General features: G+C 39.9%; 1 protein-coding gene across 7 annotated transcripts in view; it reads left to right on the top strand.

Annotated features, from left to right (window-relative positions):
- osbp2b (oxysterol binding protein 2b) overlaps positions 1–19,217 on the top strand; it is a 46,768-nt gene that overhangs the window by 2,228 nt on the left and 25,323 nt on the right. For 2 of the 7 annotated variants that reach the window (XM_030142850.1, XM_030142849.1), the window contains exons 2-3: positions 2,210–2,257; positions 4,058–4,266. In XM_030142850.1, the coding sequence (XP_029998710.1) occupies positions 2,210–2,257; positions 4,058–4,266 (257 nt within the window). Of the gene's footprint in view, positions 1–2,209; positions 2,258–4,057; positions 4,267–7,751; positions 7,900–16,552; positions 16,647–19,217 lie in introns of those variants that run through there. The other 5 variants (XM_030142851.1, XM_030142854.1, XM_030142856.1 and 2 more) reach the window with 3 other exon arrangements.

Below are 19,217 nucleotides of genomic sequence, written 5' to 3'. Positions count from 1 at the left end.
GCCCTGAAGCCTCAACAGATCTGCATATTAGCAGTCTTCAAAAATTGCTTCAGACTGTGCTGATCACTGTACAGATAATGTTGTCTATAGTGGCTGTGTTTCCCAGTATAAGAAATGCTCTCTACCATCAGGTCCATTTCATACCATGCTATAGTCTTGTCAAAACATTACAGTGCTACACTTTCTCAAGCAGCTTGATTGTCTTTTGTTGTTAGCAAAGTGTTATTTGACACAGTGGTATTGTAGCCAAAGCCCTAATCCTGCCTGTACACATGGTGAAAGGAAAGACGCCTGTTGCTGCTACCCTCTATTAATAGTCCATTATGTTGTAAGGTGATTGCTGTCCCTGCTGTAAAGGTAGCCCATCGACATCTGAGCACAGAGGCAATGAAGCGCACAGGTTGTCCCCTCCACTGATGTCCTCCTGGCAGGCCACATTGTGTGTCTTACTCCAGGCTCTGTGTGTGTGTGTCACTCTGTACCTTCACCATGGACAGCAATCTGCTCTTCTATTGTAAATGAAGTGAAATGGTCAGACAACTTTGTAAACAAAGAAGCATGTATATCAAATGGAAATTGTGTTGCATGCCACCTATACTTGTAAAATGTCAGCAGAATATTTTTTAACTGCTCTCATGAATAGATAGATTTAAAAGACTTTATTTAAATCCAGTTTTTTTCTCCTTTTATGTGGTTTAATGCTGTCACTAAGACATATGTGATATTTGGTGGAAAAACATGACTACTGAGCCTGTCATACAACATCGCATTTAAACCCCTGTCGACTTAGGTCACATTAGTTGTGGTACAACATGTATTGACCATTTCACTGTTTGGTTTGCAGTGTTCAATATTTGCTCTCCCTTTTCAAAAAGCCAGTTTATATTTCCCTTTAATCGATAGTGAGTGACTGCCATTTAGAAGTCGTCTAGCCAATAACCTGAGGGATCTCTTTAATTTCCAGACCCCACTGTTGTGAAAGCAAAGGCTTAGTCCTGTAACTTGTTGCTGTGAAGCCAAAGGCCAGCGGCAGCCCATAATCAGTGCTTTGACTTTGAGTAGAGATTTACGTACTCAGCACTTGTGCCTGTTAAATTGTAATGAGTTTCGGAGAGATGCAACATTGCCCCATTGATTACTTTAGCTCTGACGGTGCAGGACTGGCCGTCTTTTACGCCACATCAGCCTTGTGTCTTATCTTTTTTTTTTTTTTTTTCAAATCACCCTAAGAGCCTCATTGTGCAGTTCTCACCAAAATGAGTGATAAGATCTTTGTCTGTTCACTGGACTTCTTTCATTTTTAATTTCTTAATTGACTTTTCCTCCCACTTTTAATACTCTCAGCACTACTTACTCACCTCTTAAAGCAAATCCGGCTTGGTGCTTTAGGGAAGATTATAGAGCATTAAAGCTTTGAGTGCTATTGGAGCTGCCATATCGGTGAATTCAGCCTTGTCTTTCATAGTAGAGTGGACCTGCCATGTTTCCTTCTCAGCCACAGCAGAGTTACTCGATAGCATCAATTCAAGTGCTCAGTAGGGGGTTCAACACAATTAGGTCCCTGTGGAGAGTCAGGTTTATGGTGTTACTCCTGGTACGCAAAGCTCTGGCAACAGGGAGGGCAGGAGAATGGTGAGCGAGCCAACCTTGGGCCCAGCTAGAGGGTAGAGCCTCAGCTGAACCCTGTTTACTGCCCTGGCACATCAGCAGAGTGACAGAAAGAGGAGGAAGAGGTGTAGGGAGAAAAGAGGGGATGCTGTGATCTAATCTTGTTAATGGCCTCTTAGTTGATTTTGGCAGTAGGATATTGTGTGTGCGTGTGTGTATACGTGTGTGCCAGGGCAGTCCTTGTGTTATAATGTGAAGGTGAGGGCAGTAGAATGATGCCAGAATGAACAAGGAGTCTGATCATCTTCTTTATCACCATCTAATTGCTTCCATATTTACCAAAGGGCTGTAGTATTGTTGCTTTGATTTTCGGCTCTTATGTTTGCTTTCTATCCTCAGCACAATACATTTTCAAGCATGTCTCTTGCTCTCTCCTTCACTATCTTGTGAGATTATAGCCTCCAGCCACAACAAAACCTATCTACATTCTCACACTGGTTACTGTGTCCTATTTCCTTTGCCTGTCTCTGTGTCCCCGTGTGCTTATGGCAGTCTGTTCTGTGTTGTTCACTGGTTGATGTTCTGTCATTACATGCTTCAGAACGGTGGATTTGTGTTTTATGAGGATGTGTGCACAGGGAACTGACAGGTAAAGAACCCTCTCCCAGCTCAGCACAACATTCCAGACCCTCAGCTGCCCCCACTCACCTTCGCCTTCTCCATACTGGTGCCTTAAATGCCCCTGTAGCCCTTTCTCTCTCCCAGCTTTTGTAGTTTCCCTGACTGGATAATTTCTTGGCCTGTGCATGGCCTTGCCTCTCCACAGGGCAGAGGCGATCAGTGTGAATCTCATCTTACTCATCAGCAGCACACTCAGTTTGTTGACCCACTTACAGCCAGGATTGTACAGCTGAGCTTGGCTGTGTGAGGCTGGAAACTGGGCTGTTCAGGAACCATGCCTGCCCTCCACGCGGTTTCGCATGGCCCCAGTGTGGTCTTGTCTGCATAACTGATGTGTACTGAGCACCAGCAGAAGAGCAGTACACTGAAGAGCTTGTTCTAGATTGGCATTATAACAAGGCTTGACTTCACCCAGTAGAAGCAGTGTGAGGGAAGTCCCTGCCTGGCGGAACTTATAAATACACTTCAACCTCTGACTTAATAAGGCACCAGCCACCTTGTCAGTGTCAACTGAGACCGGAGCTGGTGTAGAGCTTAGCACTGCTGAGAGGCAGCTGCTCGTGGCAGTGAGGACTCACTGAGGATGAATGAATGGGTGTTAACACCCACAGACAGATACAGATGCATCCACATGATTGCATGACTGCATGTTTCAAAGTGGCTGTTTCCCCACTTGTGAATGGGCAATCATGTGACACGAAAGGCTGAGTTATCTCCATGCTAATTTCACTTAAACTGAGCACAGCATTTGATTTTGCTGATTAGCTGCTGCTTTGTAGTTAAATGTGTTAATCAGCAAACTCAACTGTCTGTAGCTGGAATTAAAAACTGCAAACACTCGCCTCTCTAACGGACATGATGGTCCATGCCTGCTCTACAGCTTAGTTTGTCAAACCATGACAAAATGTGACAGAATGAAATTTGTTTTAGAAACACATTTCTTCTTAAGACCTTATTTCAAATATTTTTACCATAACTCAGTTATGTACATTATTAAGCTGTGCAACCTTTTATTTTATTGGAAGATTTTCTACAAAACCTACAATTTCACATTGACATTGACTTTCTCAGTACATACTGTATGTATTTACACATGTACAGAACTCCCTTGCCCTTGCACTTTGCTTCTAATCTCTTGCTCTCCTGCTTTGGCGTTCTCTTCCCAGCTATCGCTCTCTCTCTCTATCTTTTTTTTGTACCACCATTCAATCTCTGTTCTCTCTTTGTTCACACTGTTATTCATTGTTTGGTTTTGTTCACTACACAGGCTTGGAGCCTGACAATGGCCTTGTTATCTGGACTACTGTGGCCCACGGAATGTGCAACAGTTGCCCTTAGTGGAGGCTACACCGAATGCCCACACTCAGAACAGGGGCATAGGGTCAAACTGAGTGAAGTTCAAACTTTTTATTATATTAGCAAATGCAAGCTTATATTTCCAGAATGGATGTGTTACAGAGAAGGTGTGACTAGGTACCTGCACTGCTGCTTGGCTTTCAGAATGACTTGCCTGTGGCAGTCTGCTGTCCCTTTTTCCCCTGCTTGTGCTTATTGGTTCAAGGAATTTTAATTGTACAAGTTAATCCTACTCGCAATCTTCCTGATTTGTATTTATAATTTGCAGTGTTATTTTTTAATAAAATACAGTGGGTGATTAAAAATGATAGAATTTATCAATGACAGCTGTTTCCTTGTGTCTGCCTGTCTTTCGCTCTTACTCTCTGTGTTTCTGTCTTTGTCTCGTTTTCTGTCTGGTGCTTCTTTGCAGGACTCAAGCAGAAATGGCCCATACATGTCGTGGAACCATCAACCTGGCCACAGCGCACATTGATACAGAGGACGCTTGCAATATTGTCCTGAGCAGTGGTGGACGCACTTACCATCTGAAGGCTAGCACAGAGGTGGAGCGTCAGAGATGGGTTACAGCTCTGGAGTTGGCCAAGGCTAAAGCTATCCGCATGATGAATGATCAGTCAGGTAAGGAAAACTGGAGCTAGTGTCATGTAAAATATTTAAGCAGGGTACCATGTTTTTATTCTGTCATATTTTACAAGTGAAAGGAGAAACAAATACTTTAGGAAGTTTTAGATTTATAGCCCACAGAGAATGAAAAATAGTGCTGGAGTCACTGGTAGAAGACGTCAGGCACAATCTTAACTAGAAGCACTCGGAGAGCGCAGACCTCCGCCAAGGCTGATCAGTGGCCCCCCCCGTGGGCCCCCCCACCCCCGATCACCACCAAAATTTAATCATTTCTTCCTTATCCCATTTCCAACAAACCCTGAAAATTTCATCCAAATCTGTCCATAACTTTTTGAGTTATGTTGCACACTAACGGACAGACAAACAAACAGACAAACAGACAAACAAACAAACGAACAAACAAACCCTGGCAAAAACATAACCTCCTTGGTGGAGGTAATAAATAAAGGCTAGGCTGATAGTGTGTATATCAGAGCATGTTTAACTTGTAATTCACTTTGTTAGTTTAGTGATTACAATCAATGCAAGGTGAAAGGTGTGCTCAGGCCTGCCTAGATATTTGATTATTTTGGATTTTTTGCCAATCTGTGTTCTCCAGTGCCTGGCATTTGATATTCAGCACAGCTGGTGTTTCTGTTAACATTCTCCTTTAATGGCAGATTTTAGTGCGAGCCAGGAGAGGGCAGCGTTGTCTGCTCCATCAAGTTGGAAAACAAACTACACTATGCTAATGGTACCGTGAGAACTGAGCTTCTATTCAGCCTCCTCCTGACAACAGAATACTCTCCTTTCCAAGAGGACTTATTCTTGTATGGTTGTGTGAGGTGTTTCTGGTCAAAGGCTGTGGGAAAAGCCTGGGAGAACCGTTTTTCTTCACTTCTTCACCCTGGCATCATCCCAATGCTTGTCTGCACAAGTCTTTTGCAGACAGGGTCTACAGAGACTGAGACAGGCTATATATTCCTCTGGCCTCTGTTTGAAAGTCAGATCCCTAAATATAGAGTGGGAGAGTATGTGAGTGTATTTTTAATCACCAGTGAGTTCCAGTAATGGGTAGAGAAATAGTGCTATATTTACTTTTTTGAAAAGGTTGGATTTTTTGAATTTATTGCATATGGTCTTAAAAGAAGCCCAGGTGTCAATGCCAGTATCAATCTTTGTTGTTTGTCCCATTATTTTATGAAATCCATTAAAACAAATCAGAATCAGAATAATCTGTTTCCATGTATTTAAGACACTGGAGATCATGAATCTTCTGCCAGGGTCACGTATCAGATTTATCACAGTCAATCAGAACTGAACTGGAGCTTCATATGATTTGAGCTTTCATTTGGTATTCATAGTGAAAGAATATGTCCTTTTGTGTGTGTGTGTGTGTGTTTCAACCTTTCCTTTCACAGTCAATTTGTGGGAGGAGGATTTAAAGGAATAATGTGTGAGAGAAGTGTCTGAGTCTGCAAGATGTGTATCTATTAATACAGCTTATGGAGAGGAAAGCTTTAATACGTCAGTGAATTGATTTGTGTTATCTTTGAATGCTTTAAAAAAAAAAAAAAAGAATTTATGGATAAATGTGCTATTAAGTTTTTTCAGAGCATCTAATTCTTTGCTCATGATATCAGACAAACATGAGTCAGCTCTTCATTAACCCACCTTCCCTTTCTGTCAGCGCATAAAGGGCTCTGATCGATCTCTTCAGAGGAGAGCAATGTAAACCCTGAGAACAACATGTACCATGTGTTTACATAGACACAGAATGACCTGTATTCCCATCACCATCTTTTATTGTGCTCTTATTAGTTGAGCTTAGCCTTTTTCATTTAATCCCGTCTTTCTTTCTCCTTTAAATCCAATATATATTGTGGCTTTTGTCTACTCTACATTGACTGACATCTTTTATCTAAATCTGACCTCTTGGCTCTGTTGGTTCTATGTTCATCATTATGTAAATTGCTCACTTACTCTGATATCACATCTCCATCCATTCTTGTCAATTGCTCATTCTTCAAAGAGTAAAATGTTTTAATGTACTGTGGGCAAGACCAGCTTTGTGAGGCTTTTTTTAAGCATGTGGTCAGCAGGTGGCAGTGTTTCCCCTCCCTTCACTATGACCCATCTCATGGCATTGTTTTTGCTGCTGTCATTGAAAGTGGAGTTACAGCCCGTGGAATCACTAGTTTTAGTGTTGACTTGAATTTATGTGTCTGTCAGGTTCTCTTGTTTGAACCAAACAACAGTGGAAGAAGTGAAATTGAACATAGTTAGTTAAAAAAAAAAAAGAGAGAGGTGCAGCCATTCATCCCAACCAGCAGTCTTTTTGGATCCAGCTGAGCTCACTCTGACAGCTGAGGTAGGCACAAGACTATACAATGTCTGAAGCTGATCAGTAATCGAAGTGCAAAAACATGCAGACCAGTGCCATAGACCTTTTTCCTAGCTGACGTTTTGACTTGCTCAGGCAGCAAAACACACTGGTGTAATTGGTATCACTGATAATTGCTGTATCCCAGGTAGGGCATTAGTTTCAGGCTTTAGGAGTGTGCATTTTGGTTCAGTGGAATGACCTTTGGTAACTAAATGGACTAGAGCCACAGGTAATGTTACCAGTAACACATGTGTTTTGCTTGCTTGTAGAAGCCAGAATATTTGCTGTGAAAAAGGTCTATTGACCTGTGCCACTGTATGATCAGGTACTCAGTCTAATCATGCACAACACAAATTTTAGAGACTATTTACATGTGTGATCAAACAACAGTTTCATATTAACCAATAAGCATTTACAGCTTTGGAAATTATTATTGGACCATAAGTGACAAGTTAACGCTTGTCATGAATGTGCCTTCTTAAATAATTTTTTGTGTGCAGATGTGTGCGTAAAATCTGGGACACATGACACATGAAGTTTTTGGTTTTTTTTTTTTTTTAATATTTTGCAGATTTGATGAGAAATAAACTGCAATATAGCACCAGAAAAAAAGTTTATCCATAACAAATAGGATAAAAATTGAGAACCAATATTCCAAAAACAGAATATCAAACAGTAATTTTGAAGAGCTGTTCTACTAAATTGTGAAATAAGTGGTGTAGTAATTATTTCTAAAGCTGTGAATTTGCCAGGTCTTTTCCACTGTGTATTTTTACTGTTCTAAATCTCCACCCCTGCAGACAGCATACAGTAAAAGGTAGCCCACTGTCCATGGTCCTGAAACAAATGGGATATCAAAGGGGACCGCAGGAGAACAAATTCGGAATGATGCTTGAACACACTTCATTACTTGTATTTCAACTTCTCCCTCTCTCCTCCTACCTCTTGCTCCTGACTGTCTTTTTTCTCTCCCTCACATTCACTTGGGTTCTTGCTCGTCCTCTCTCTCTCTCGGTCACCCTCTCACTCGCTGTCTGGTTTGCTTCTTTCCACTCCTCCACCCCCCTCCCGCTTTCCCTCTGCCTCCCTTTCTCCGTAAGCCGTTTTCTCCGCTTTTCAACCGGGAAGGTTTAGTTCTGAATGGAGTGACCTTCTTCTTTCTACCACTCTGCTTTTTTCACCCATTTCTGTCGCTTTAAAACATTTCTATTGTCCTGCAAAGTCTGGGGAAAATAGAAACCGGATAAAGCACATTCTCTCGTGTAAGTATGGGGCTTTTCTTCCATTCATGTTGAGCCCAGGAATGTGTGTATTCATGAGCATGCATGTGAATCTGTTTAAGATGCTGAAATGCTACTGTATTTTAATTTAGGAGCATGTTTTATATTTATGACTCTTGTTTAGTGGATAAGTCATGGATAGAAATAGTTGCCATTGTTAGACAAATGCTGAATACATGAGATCTGCCACAGAAATGTTAAAGCGAATTATGAAGTTAAACTTAGCTTTATAACTGAATAATAAACTATTGACTAATCTTTCTTCATCTGCCACTGTAAGACAGATCATGTATATTTAACTTATTGTTTATCTCTATTGTATATCCTTTACATTGTGACCAAGCTAGTTACATTGAACAACCAGTATACTGCGTTGACTGAGTTTTACTACACTGGTGTCCAGTTTAGGATGATAAAACCGTACAGAAAATGCGTGCGGTTGCTTCTCTTCTGCAAAATGAATTGATGATTGAATTTTTTTATGCCTTACAAAATGAGTTTAATGATTTGACAGTGAAGTGAAAAGCCTTTTTGTGACAGATCTTTTTGATGTCTCTGGACTGTTATACCCATATTTTACTATATGGGTTTCGTAGTCATCCTGTACTTTGAAGCTCTGTCTTGTTTATATTAGCGTATTATTTATTTACTTTATATTTTATCAAGCTGCAGATGCTCTGTTTGCAGTAGATTCCTTCGTGTGTGCGTTCTTCTTTCTGAGCTTGTGAAAGGATGTCCAGAAGAGACAGGTGGTAGGCTTATTGTACACATAAATTAGTTCTGTGGTGGTTATGTGTGGAATCGCTTGTCCTTGTTTGTCTTGGATGTAAAAACTTGTGCAGACAGAGGTCGATTTACTAGATCATCTCAGTCTCCAATGATGAGGGAGATTGAAACAGAGACATCAGTGAGATTCAGGCTTGTAACATAACAAACATCAATGTGAGATAAAGCCAGTCACTTCAGAGAGCAGAAACACTGTGGCTGTCCAAGTTGTCAAACAGCCAAATATAGTTTTCTTTTGAATTTTTAGCCATATTTTGTGTCTTATCTGTCCATGTAAGCAAGTGTATCTGTGAAAACAAACACTTTGTGTCTCATAATGGGTTTGACCTTTTTCAACTTCCCTTTTCCTCCATGAAGTTCATAACTCACCCTGCTCTGTCAGCCACCAGCTCTCTTTTCAATTTCCATTCTGAATCTTTATTGTGTACCTTCAGCTCCATGAATAGAAATGCCAGTCTGTTAATGTGTGCTTCATTTTGCCTCTTTGGTCTAGATTATAATTTTATGGATGGATCTGTTTTATTTCTCTTTTTACCTCCCCACCCTTTCTTCTCCTGTTGTATATTTTTTCTTGTCCTTCGCTATCCATGTTCTCAAAGCAACACAAGGCAAATTGTGAAAACAATGATGTTTCATGACTTTTTAATATCCTTTCTTGTAAGATTAGGTAATCCTGACTCTTGCAAACTAACTATATGACTTACCATGGTTAGAGATGTTGTGGATAGTATGGTTAGTTAAAAGGTCCTGTATATCAAATTAAACTACTTTACATTTACACCTATGAGCACTGACAGGCAAAATGGTATTAATTTGCATTAATTTGGTATCTCATTATGATGGGATTAGTCAATAGGTGGGATATGTGAGGCAAGTGAACATTTAGCCCTTAATGTTGATGTTTTAGAAAAGGCAAAATGGGCAAGAGTAGGGATCAGAACAACTTGGAAAGAGAGAAATTGTGATGGTCAAATCACTGGGCCAGAGTATCTCCAGATCTTCTTGTTCATTCCCAGTGTAAAGTGGTTAGGACCTACCAAAGTGGTCCAAAGAACAGCAACTGGATCTCAACCAATTGAGCATCTATGGGACCATAACATTATTACCACCTGTCTATTATAGTTAGTTCCACAAAACCAGCTCTGACCCAAGGTCTAGACTCCACCAGCCCTCTGAAGGTGTTCTGTGGTGTCTGGACCAAGACGTTAGCAGCGGATCCCTGAAGTCCTGGAAGTAGAGAGGTGGACCTCCATGGATCAGATTTATTTGTCCAACACTTCCCACAGATGATCAATGGTCCTGAGATTGGGATGTCCTTCCATATTCCATTTTTGGTCTGTACTAACCACTGCAGACCAGGAACACCAAACAAGACCTGCAGTTGTGGAGATGCTCTGACCCAGTCATCACCGTTACAACATGGACCTGGTCATAGTCACTTAGTTCCTTACGTTACTCATTTTGCTGCTTCCAACACATTAGCTTTGAGGACTAATTGTTTACTTGCTGCCTAATGTATCCAACCCAGTGAAAGGTCCCATTGTAATGAAATAATTAGTATTATTACAACTTCTCCTGCCATAATGTTAGGCTGATTAGTGTACCTCTGCTTCTTGACAGTTTGATTTGATGAACACAACAGCCAACAGGTCAGACATGCTAAAAAAATTATGAAAATTACATTTTTTGCTTTTCAGATTGTATGATGGGTCTTTACAACATGTATATGAGAGAACAATTTTATAAATCTATGAATATAAAGTTTAAATAACATTTTTTAAATAGAAGCTATATATCTGGCAATAACTTTCTTTTCCATTTTATTGTAGTTTTGTCATGAATCTGTTTGTGGCATCATAATTAAATCTGAATGCTGTGCTTGTGTTCATCTCGCCTTCACATGGATATTTATTATTTGAGTACTATTAACTTCATTTAATGTACCCTCAGTTTAATGGTCTATAAACTATTTGAATCATGGATACACAATGCCAGTGTGCTGTGTTGACATGCTACATTGTTCGAGCCTCCATTACATTCCTGGTATATTGTGCTCTTCTCTGGTGTACAGGGATTTGTCGGCTCCATCCTGCTTTATTGTGTTCAATGACCTGCTATTTGCTGCATGAAACTTGAATTCATTATTACACTTGCATTGTGTCTCAGTCAACACCCTCAATTCTCTCACTGTCACTTGCAGTCTGTGGCTGTTCTGCTTTATCAGCAGCCAGAGGAACTGAGTATAGGTTCACAAGTAGCTCATTAAAATACAAATTAGTAAAATGTCTACCAAGTTGGTCAAGTAGGACAATGAGCATTCAATACCTCGCTCCGTTGATTTATTTCAGTTGGTTTTTCTCCAAATTTTATCCTTGGTGGATTTCTCTTTGACGCAGTTTTTTCATTGGTCAGGTCCAGCTGTTAGTACCAGCTTTGCTCTTTTGCACACTAGGAATATTTTTCCAGATATGTAGTCTACCACAGGGCTGTTGAATCTTTATGTGTTTTTATCTTTTTATCTTATATTATGATTTGGTATTACATACCAAGAACTGCAAACAGTGAAAAAGTCATCATTTAATCAAGTTTTTGGTGCAGTAGAGTAAATAAGTAAATCTGAGTAGGGTTTAGTGGTGTGTTGGGTGCAGTAGTTGGCACTGTGGTCTCACAGCAAGAAAGTCCAGGGTTTGACTCTAGCCCACTGCAGGAGGGCATTTCTGTGTTGGATTTGCATGTTTTCTCTGTGTTTGCATGGGTTCTGTCCTGGTACTCCAGAGTCCTGCCATTGTTCAAAGAGCTTATTAGTTTACTGGTCAATGAATGGTTGTTAGTCCCTACAAGTTTGTTGTTATCACAATTTAATAAATAAAAGAATGTTCAGTAGTGAAGAGGAAGCTAGCTGTGTTAGACTGAGGAATAAGAAGCAGACTTGTATATGGTGATGGTCCATTCACAGTTTGGTTTACTAAAATTATTTGGTACATGATTTTCTATTGTGATAGTGCTTTATGAACAGACACAATTTAGATATAAAAGAAAAATGTTAGGGTCTGTTTTTGCTATTAAAGTTGTAGCTAAGTTTATTAAAATGTTCACCGTCATGGTAGCAATATAACAGTAAACCATTGTCTTCATTAAAGGCAATCTGAAGCAAGCAGTCGATTTCTCTGGAATGACAAGTGTGCATTACTGTAACAGTGACTGGTGCTATTGTATTACTGCAGTTTACAATGACAATCCATGAGAACATCAGGACAGTAACAAAGAAACTGAACCGACAGAACAAACAGAATATATTTAATGTAATATATCTGAACATTGAGGAGATCTGAATGAAGTCTGTTGACTGTTCATCATTAATATGAAAAAGATTAAACAACAGCTGGTGTTCATGCAAGAATAGTAGACTCCCATAAAACAAAGAGTTGTCCTAATTTGTCTGTTTGCCTAAAACTATTTAGTTTAGATTCTCAAACATGATAATTCAGCACTACTCCAGAGACAATCTGAAAATGTAGCTAATCTTTATTGTGTTGTTATTGTGTACAAGAAGCATAGTGTATGTCCTGCTCACTGAGGGTGTAGACAAGTGGACATAGGTTTATTGGGAGTCTGACGGAAAAACATACAGGTAACTGCTTAATATCTGAATCTTAAATAGAGGTCAGGTCATGCTGTGTGATAATGACTCTCGCCAGCACAATAATAAGTCTTCCACAGCAGAGTTTGGCTGCTGAATATATGCTATTTGGAAAGTTAGAGTCTTGACCTCAAGCCTATTAAATTCCACATGGAAGACATCTCAGAAGTATCACTGAACTAAAACTATTTTTAATGAGCAATGGTTCAAAACACTCCTCGTTTTTGAAGATCTGGGCAGCCACTATCAAACATTTGGTGAATATTTTTACTTTTATGAACGGTTTAGCACTTCCTAAATATAAAATCTAAGCATATTATCTCAGTCCAGATGACAAAAACAATCCCAATTTATGCTTCTGTGTTCAAGATTTCGTGAAAATTTTACCCCTGGGACCATTTACTGTTTAGATCAATGCAAATTAAAGGCATTTTTTCTCTTTTTTTTCTGTTATCTCAGGATAATAATAATAATAATAATAATAATAATAATAATAATAATAATAATAATAATAATAATAATAATGGATTGGATTTATATTGCGCTTTTCTAGACACCCAAAGATAATAAACATTCTTATACACAACAAAAGTGATGTGGTTGCTCAACAGAAATGTTCATACTTAATCACCTCTCAAAATAGCTGATGTATCAAATAGAATAATCACTGCATATGCATAGGGAAAATATTCTAAATACATGTCTTGGAACATGTTCACGCAAGGATGCTTTTGAAGACCTTTTCAACATCAAAATCTGGCACAACTCACAAGAGGTAGTGCACATTGCCAACACCAGCAGCTGCCATGTGAAGATGCTACCTGGACTTGAGTTTGTTTGTCAGTGAAGACTACATGCATACAGGGCTGGATGATTGATTACCCCAGAGAACTGAGAGCTAGCCCTAATTTCACTCTGCTGCACAGGGCACTGATATGTAACGTTGTGTCTGTTTGTGATCACTAAATTATCAAAGATGATGCATGTTTTCTTAACTATGAGCCAGTACAGCCTGACACAGGAAGCAATTATGCTCAACTCGTACATTTGTGGTTAATTAAAGATCTTTCACCTCCCTTGGATAAGCAGGTTATTATCGCCACAGGAGAAGAGTCAGTCCATAAGGAGACCTCAGACTCAGCTTGTAATTCACTGCAGTCGATTTTTTGTCTTCCTTGTTCTTACATGCAAGTGGTCTTCTGTTGCCTCAGTGACAGAGAAGCAGCCCAATGTCTAGCATAATGCTGTAGATCAATAACATTTATCTGGCTGCAGCTGCTGGAACTGACCTAACCTAATCTTTTAAATGGTCTCAGACTCAAGAATATGACTTCTGAAATGTCATGTTTCCTGGTGAAAACACTTCTGTCTTGCTATGAAAGTCTTTTCCCCTTTGAACTGAGCATTTTAGCTGGATTTAATGAGCTCAGTGTCTTTGCTTTTAGCCTGGGAGGGCTGTTTGGGTTCCTGGTTTGTAGTGCAGTAATTGGTCTAATGAGACTGTTACTCCTGTTCTTTAAACACCCTCTTGCTCTTAGTTTGTCTTTCAGAGGTATTGGCCTTCAACTGACTGCTCGAGCAAATAAATGTACATTTCATCCAATAGTCTTTTTAACATGATTATAATCACTTTTCAGCATCTGTATCTGAGGGCTTACAGTTACAAAAGTTCTTTACAGTGAAAACTATAAGCAAGAAAAATGGTGGTATGTAGAAAAATGGTGATGGTATTCATGTCAATAAAATACACAAGAAATTATAAGAATTTATCGACGGGGGATGAGACCTTTCTGTGTGGAGTTTGCATGTTCTTCCCGTGTCTGCGTGGGTTCTCTCCGGGTACTCCAGCTTCCTCCCACCATCCAAAGACATGCACTGATAGGTTAATTGGTTAATCTAAATTGCCCATAGGTGTGAATGTGAGAGCGATTGTTTGTCTCTATATGTTCAGCCCTGCGATGAACTGGCGAAATGTCCAGGGTGTACCCCGCCTTCGCCCCTATGTAGCTGGGATAGGCTCCAAGCGACCTCCGTGACCCTAGTGAGGATAAAGCGGGTTCAGAAAATGAATGAATGATAAGAATTTAGCAGTTTTCACACACAAAGGCCCCAAAAGCTTCATAGGAAACAACTAGATATAACCAAAGAGCAAAGAAACCGATGTTAAAATGCTTTCAAGACAGTGTTTTTGTGCAAATGAAAGATGTCTGCGTGTCTCACCAGCCAAAGCTGAGTCTCTTTGCATAAACTTGCTGTAAGAAATGATGAAGGTCAAGTATGAAATTAATTGAGGTTTCATGCTTCGGTGCCCCCCTAAACATGCCCCGGGACGTGCAGGCTATGCTATTTATTTACAGTCCAACAATCTTTCCCTGTCAGCATTTCTCTCCTCACCTCACTTACAGTCAACAGCAGCACTCCCTTGTTACCTGATTTTTGCTGTTATCAGATATTATTACAGAACGATTACAACGCAGGCATTACAGTATACATGCTGTGTATGTTAGTGTGGTGGTTTTCTTAATTAAAAGGGAAAAACAGTCTACTGTTAGCCTAAATTCCATAATTGTCTTTTTTAATTTAATCCATGGAACGAGAAATGTGTCACATCATGTAAAAATCTCAGTAGTTGCTTTTGTGAGTCAGTAGTTAATAGATATTTGCATAAAGTTGCAATAAGGAAAAAATCAGAAAAATACACCAAAATTTTAATAGCCTTATCCTTTCTGTCTGTGATTCAAGATGGATGACATAACACTGTGTCATACTGCTGTCGGAAAGTGAAGAAAAAACACATCACAGGTTTGAGAACTGCCATGTTGCTTCTGTGATAAGTATGTGCAATAAAAACCATGTCTGACAAATTACAGACAGTGACTGGTCATTACAGCTGTAAATCATCCGATATTGCCTCTTCTGTGAAAAGTTCGATAGGCCAAAGTTATTTTCTAGCTTTGCAAAACATAAAGATGAAACGTAGAGAATGTGCAGGAATCTAGTGTCCATTCAGACTATTGAATCAAATTATGCTGAAAGATTTTATTATGTTGGAATTTTTGCCAGCTGAAGTACACTGACAGCATTTATTAATAACACCACTGCCTTCATTTGGTATAGAAAGTAGCATCGGCCTTAACATAAATAAAAATATCTGTACTCCTGCACAAGGAAATCAGAATACCATGGAGACCATGATTATGAAGCCACACAATACATTACTATCAATAAACACAAACTCATAGCTCAAGGGGAGGACATAGTGTACAGGTTGCTGTAGTGACCTTGATTTACAGTAGATAATGATGTGTGCACTGGCATATCAAGAAGATAACCTTCACTTGCTTTGTAAAAGAAGTGTGTGAAGCCTGTTATTGCAGCAACCACAGTCCAGATTATGTTGAATCTGTAGCTCTGCATTGATGCTGACCTTTCTGCAGGAGGTTGGAGTTAAATTGAACTGTCAACAGCTAGTGATCAGGAGCAGAGAGATACTGACAGGATAACAGGACAGAAGAGGAAATGACCATTTACTGAAGAATGTTTTGCTCTTCCACTGTAGAGCCACTCTGAGATAATACGCTGCTTAATCTGAAATCTTATCGTCCCTTCATGTCGTGTCTTACATGAGCTCCTTGCAGTGCCATTTATGAAGAAATACAGGCTTTTAATACCATTTAATACCATGTCTGCCATTTAGCTTTCTAGAAATGGCTATCTTCTACTGTCAAGGTGCTGAAGGGGGGAAAAACAGAGTGGAAGCAATGCATTGTGGTCCTAGTTGTGTAGATGACTGCTGGCTGCCGAGTCCTATCTCCTCTCTGTTTCACTCTCTCCCTCCCTCCCTCCCTCCCTCCCTCCCTTCTTTCCTCCCTCCCTTCTTCTCAAATCTGCACTGCACTGAGAGAAGCATGTGGAGGAGAATTGTAAATGTGCAGAGCTTTCTAAATGTGTGTATGCTGAGTGTGTGTGCGTGTTTCCAGGAGAAAGACAACCAATGCAGGAGAAGAGATAGGAATTACAAGAGGGAGTGCCTGCATTACTCCCCACATCACTGTTTGTACTGTATGTATGATTGTGAGCATGCATGTATGTGTGTGCATGCTGCAATGCTGAATAGGTAGAGATATTGCCTTGGTCCCCCCCTATCGCTGGGATTATGTAGCGGCCCAGGGCAGTATTGCGTCTCAGGGAGCGAGGAGTGGGATCAGGCCTGCACAAAGTGGGATGAAGGGCCGGAGCTGCTGGGAGCCAGGGACGGTCCGCTCCCTCTGCAACTCAGGCTGTCTGAGTAAATTCAACCAGGGTCAGTACAGCCACTGCTGACGCTACAGCACAGGAGCTTGGAGCTGTCACACTCATTTCCATCTGCCCAAGAGAAAACCTTCCTCATCCCGCTATCTCTTCTACATCGTGTGTCTGAGAGGCAGCTGTCATTTCTTCATCCACTTTCCTCTGTCTCTCTCAGGGATCTTTCATCTGTCGCCATGGATCCTCAGATTTCTGCAGCCTCCTTCAACATTGCAACACTTCATGCTGTAAAAAATTCTCCTCACTGCATGCAGTCTCCTTCCCTCTTTTGCCTCATTCTCCTGTTCTGCTCTCCCTCAGTCTCATTTCCTCTCTTCTTTGCGCCTGCTCCACTTTACATTTGCATATGGATGAGTCGGAGTCTGCCAGGCCTAAGTGTTGTGTTGGCAGCCTGCATCTGTGTACGCTTATTATGTGTTTAGAATTCATTGCATCATCACAGACTGTTTCAGGCGGTGTTTCCCAGGGTCCTAAAACCTGTCTTTGAGTGAGTGTGGTGGCAGGCAGACTTTTAATCTGTTCTTATATTGTATGAAGGTGTTGAACAAAGGAAGTATAAACCACTGATTAATAGTATATTTGCACCCCACTCTCAGGAAATACTGCCTATATAACATGTTGGAGGAGAGAGCACAGATCAATATTCTGTTACCGCTCAGGACAGGTCAATGTCTTCATATGCAGTGTGCTTCTTCTTGTTCATTTATGATTATGTTGATAGCTTTGGACTAAAAGTAAGAAAATTCCTTCTTAGTGTTTCTGTCTTTCCACCTCTCTCACTTCATCCATCCTTCTGTTGCCTATAGCAGAGTTGGACATTGTTGGTTTGAACAGCTGTGCTGTTGAGCCCTGGGCTCTCTCGCTTTACTTTGGCAGTCTAATCACTAAAATGAATTTGACTTACGTAGTGCATGGTAATGTTATTTAGAGATTCTTGACAGTTGGCTTTTGCACATGTTCCGTAATATTAACATTCAGATATAATAAAATTACACAAAGAACATGAGAGAACTAATGCATCACATCTCTGAACTACTCTAATCTAATAATCTGAAATTCTCTAAGGACAAACTAGAACTTGCTGTTCTTTGTCAGTGTCACCACAGTTTACTTGGATAGATCATCAGAATCAGATGAATACTTTGATCTTTTGGCTTAAGTCATAGGCCTATTTTATTAATATCTTCCAGATCTTTACAGTCTCTGAAAGAATTATCTGGGTTTGTGAGCTTGTTGTTGTGATATTTTGAAACACTAAGTTCAGTACTGGAAATAAGATAATATGGAATATGGAAGCCTCATACATTTACACTGAAGTATCTCCTTCAGCTGGTATGGAGATGAGTTCGTAACTATTTTTTTTAATGTAAATCAGTTCAGTGGTGCAAAGCATAAGTTAGAATTCATTGTAGAATCTTTGTGAATTCGGAGTTCATCAGTGTTAAACAGTGATTCAGGGCCACTTCACACACATTAAATTGAAGTGCTCATTGTTCCCTGCTAAGCTTTAAAAATTAACAAACAGCCTTAAAAATGAGACATCCTAACACAGCTGAATAACCTGTGACAGGCATTTCTTGTTGACAGCCACATCATCCTCATGAATGCAGTGCTCCCACTTTTGTGATGGAATTAGTATTTGATGGGGAAAAAATAGTAAACAGCCTTAAAATATAAAACTGATGAAAATAACAACTATTATTAATTTTAATAAGAATGCCAACAAATCAGACCTGAAATCTGACAGGCACGAATTAGTTCTAATTCAACCGCCCACCATTATATTACTGTTAAAAATAGGATAAGTTCTACGATGAGACATTTTCTGCATCATTCCTTTCTATTATCATATTATTTAAAAATGTGTGTGACCAGGAAAATTGTACTGTGATTCCGACATTGTCAGAGAGCTAATACTCAGTAGCATCTGCAGTTGTCCTTCAGTGGAAACTGAAAGTGTTCTTGAGTTCTTGGGCTGCTATGAGGAGCACAGTTACAATGAGAAGATTGTTGACATGTAAAACCTCTTCTGGAGCTGCACTTCCATGTGAAATTCCAAATCAATTCGATAATCAGTTTTAGTGAGGTCTGTTGGAGTTGCTCTGATTCTTTTCTGCTAGAATGAAGGAAACTGTCAGTGTTCATAGCAGTCAAGATCCTACTTATGTCCCTCTTTCATGACACAGCTCCTACACTGTACAAGTTTTTTAACAAAGGTCAGAAGGAGTGCAGTGTCAGCTGTAGTGCAGAGCTCTCTGCCCTCATCATTTTTAATTTTTTGACTCTCAATACACATGCATTAGTGAGTTCTTTAGAGACACTTTCACTATCTGCTCCTGAAGGCGGTCACCTCTGCTCTGGTGTGATGGAAACCTTCATGGCTCATTATCTTAAAGCACTGGCACTTGGACAATAAGCATGATGGATCACATCTTATAGTGTTTTAGGGTTTCTTTCACATGGATCATGATTTTGATAAATGTTTCTTTATTATCAGCAGATCAAGGAGCAGTTGAATGGGGAATCAAATTGGATCTCAACATACTTCAGCACAACATGTTTACAC

Source organism: Sphaeramia orbicularis, chromosome 9, assembly GCF_902148855.1.
Source record: "Sphaeramia orbicularis chromosome 9, fSphaOr1.1, whole genome shotgun sequence".
NCBI lineage: Eukaryota > Metazoa > Chordata > Actinopteri > Kurtiformes > Apogonidae > Sphaeramia > Sphaeramia orbicularis.
The sequence above is the reverse complement of the archived record's forward strand: the minus strand, read 5'-3'. Positions and strand labels throughout refer to the sequence as shown.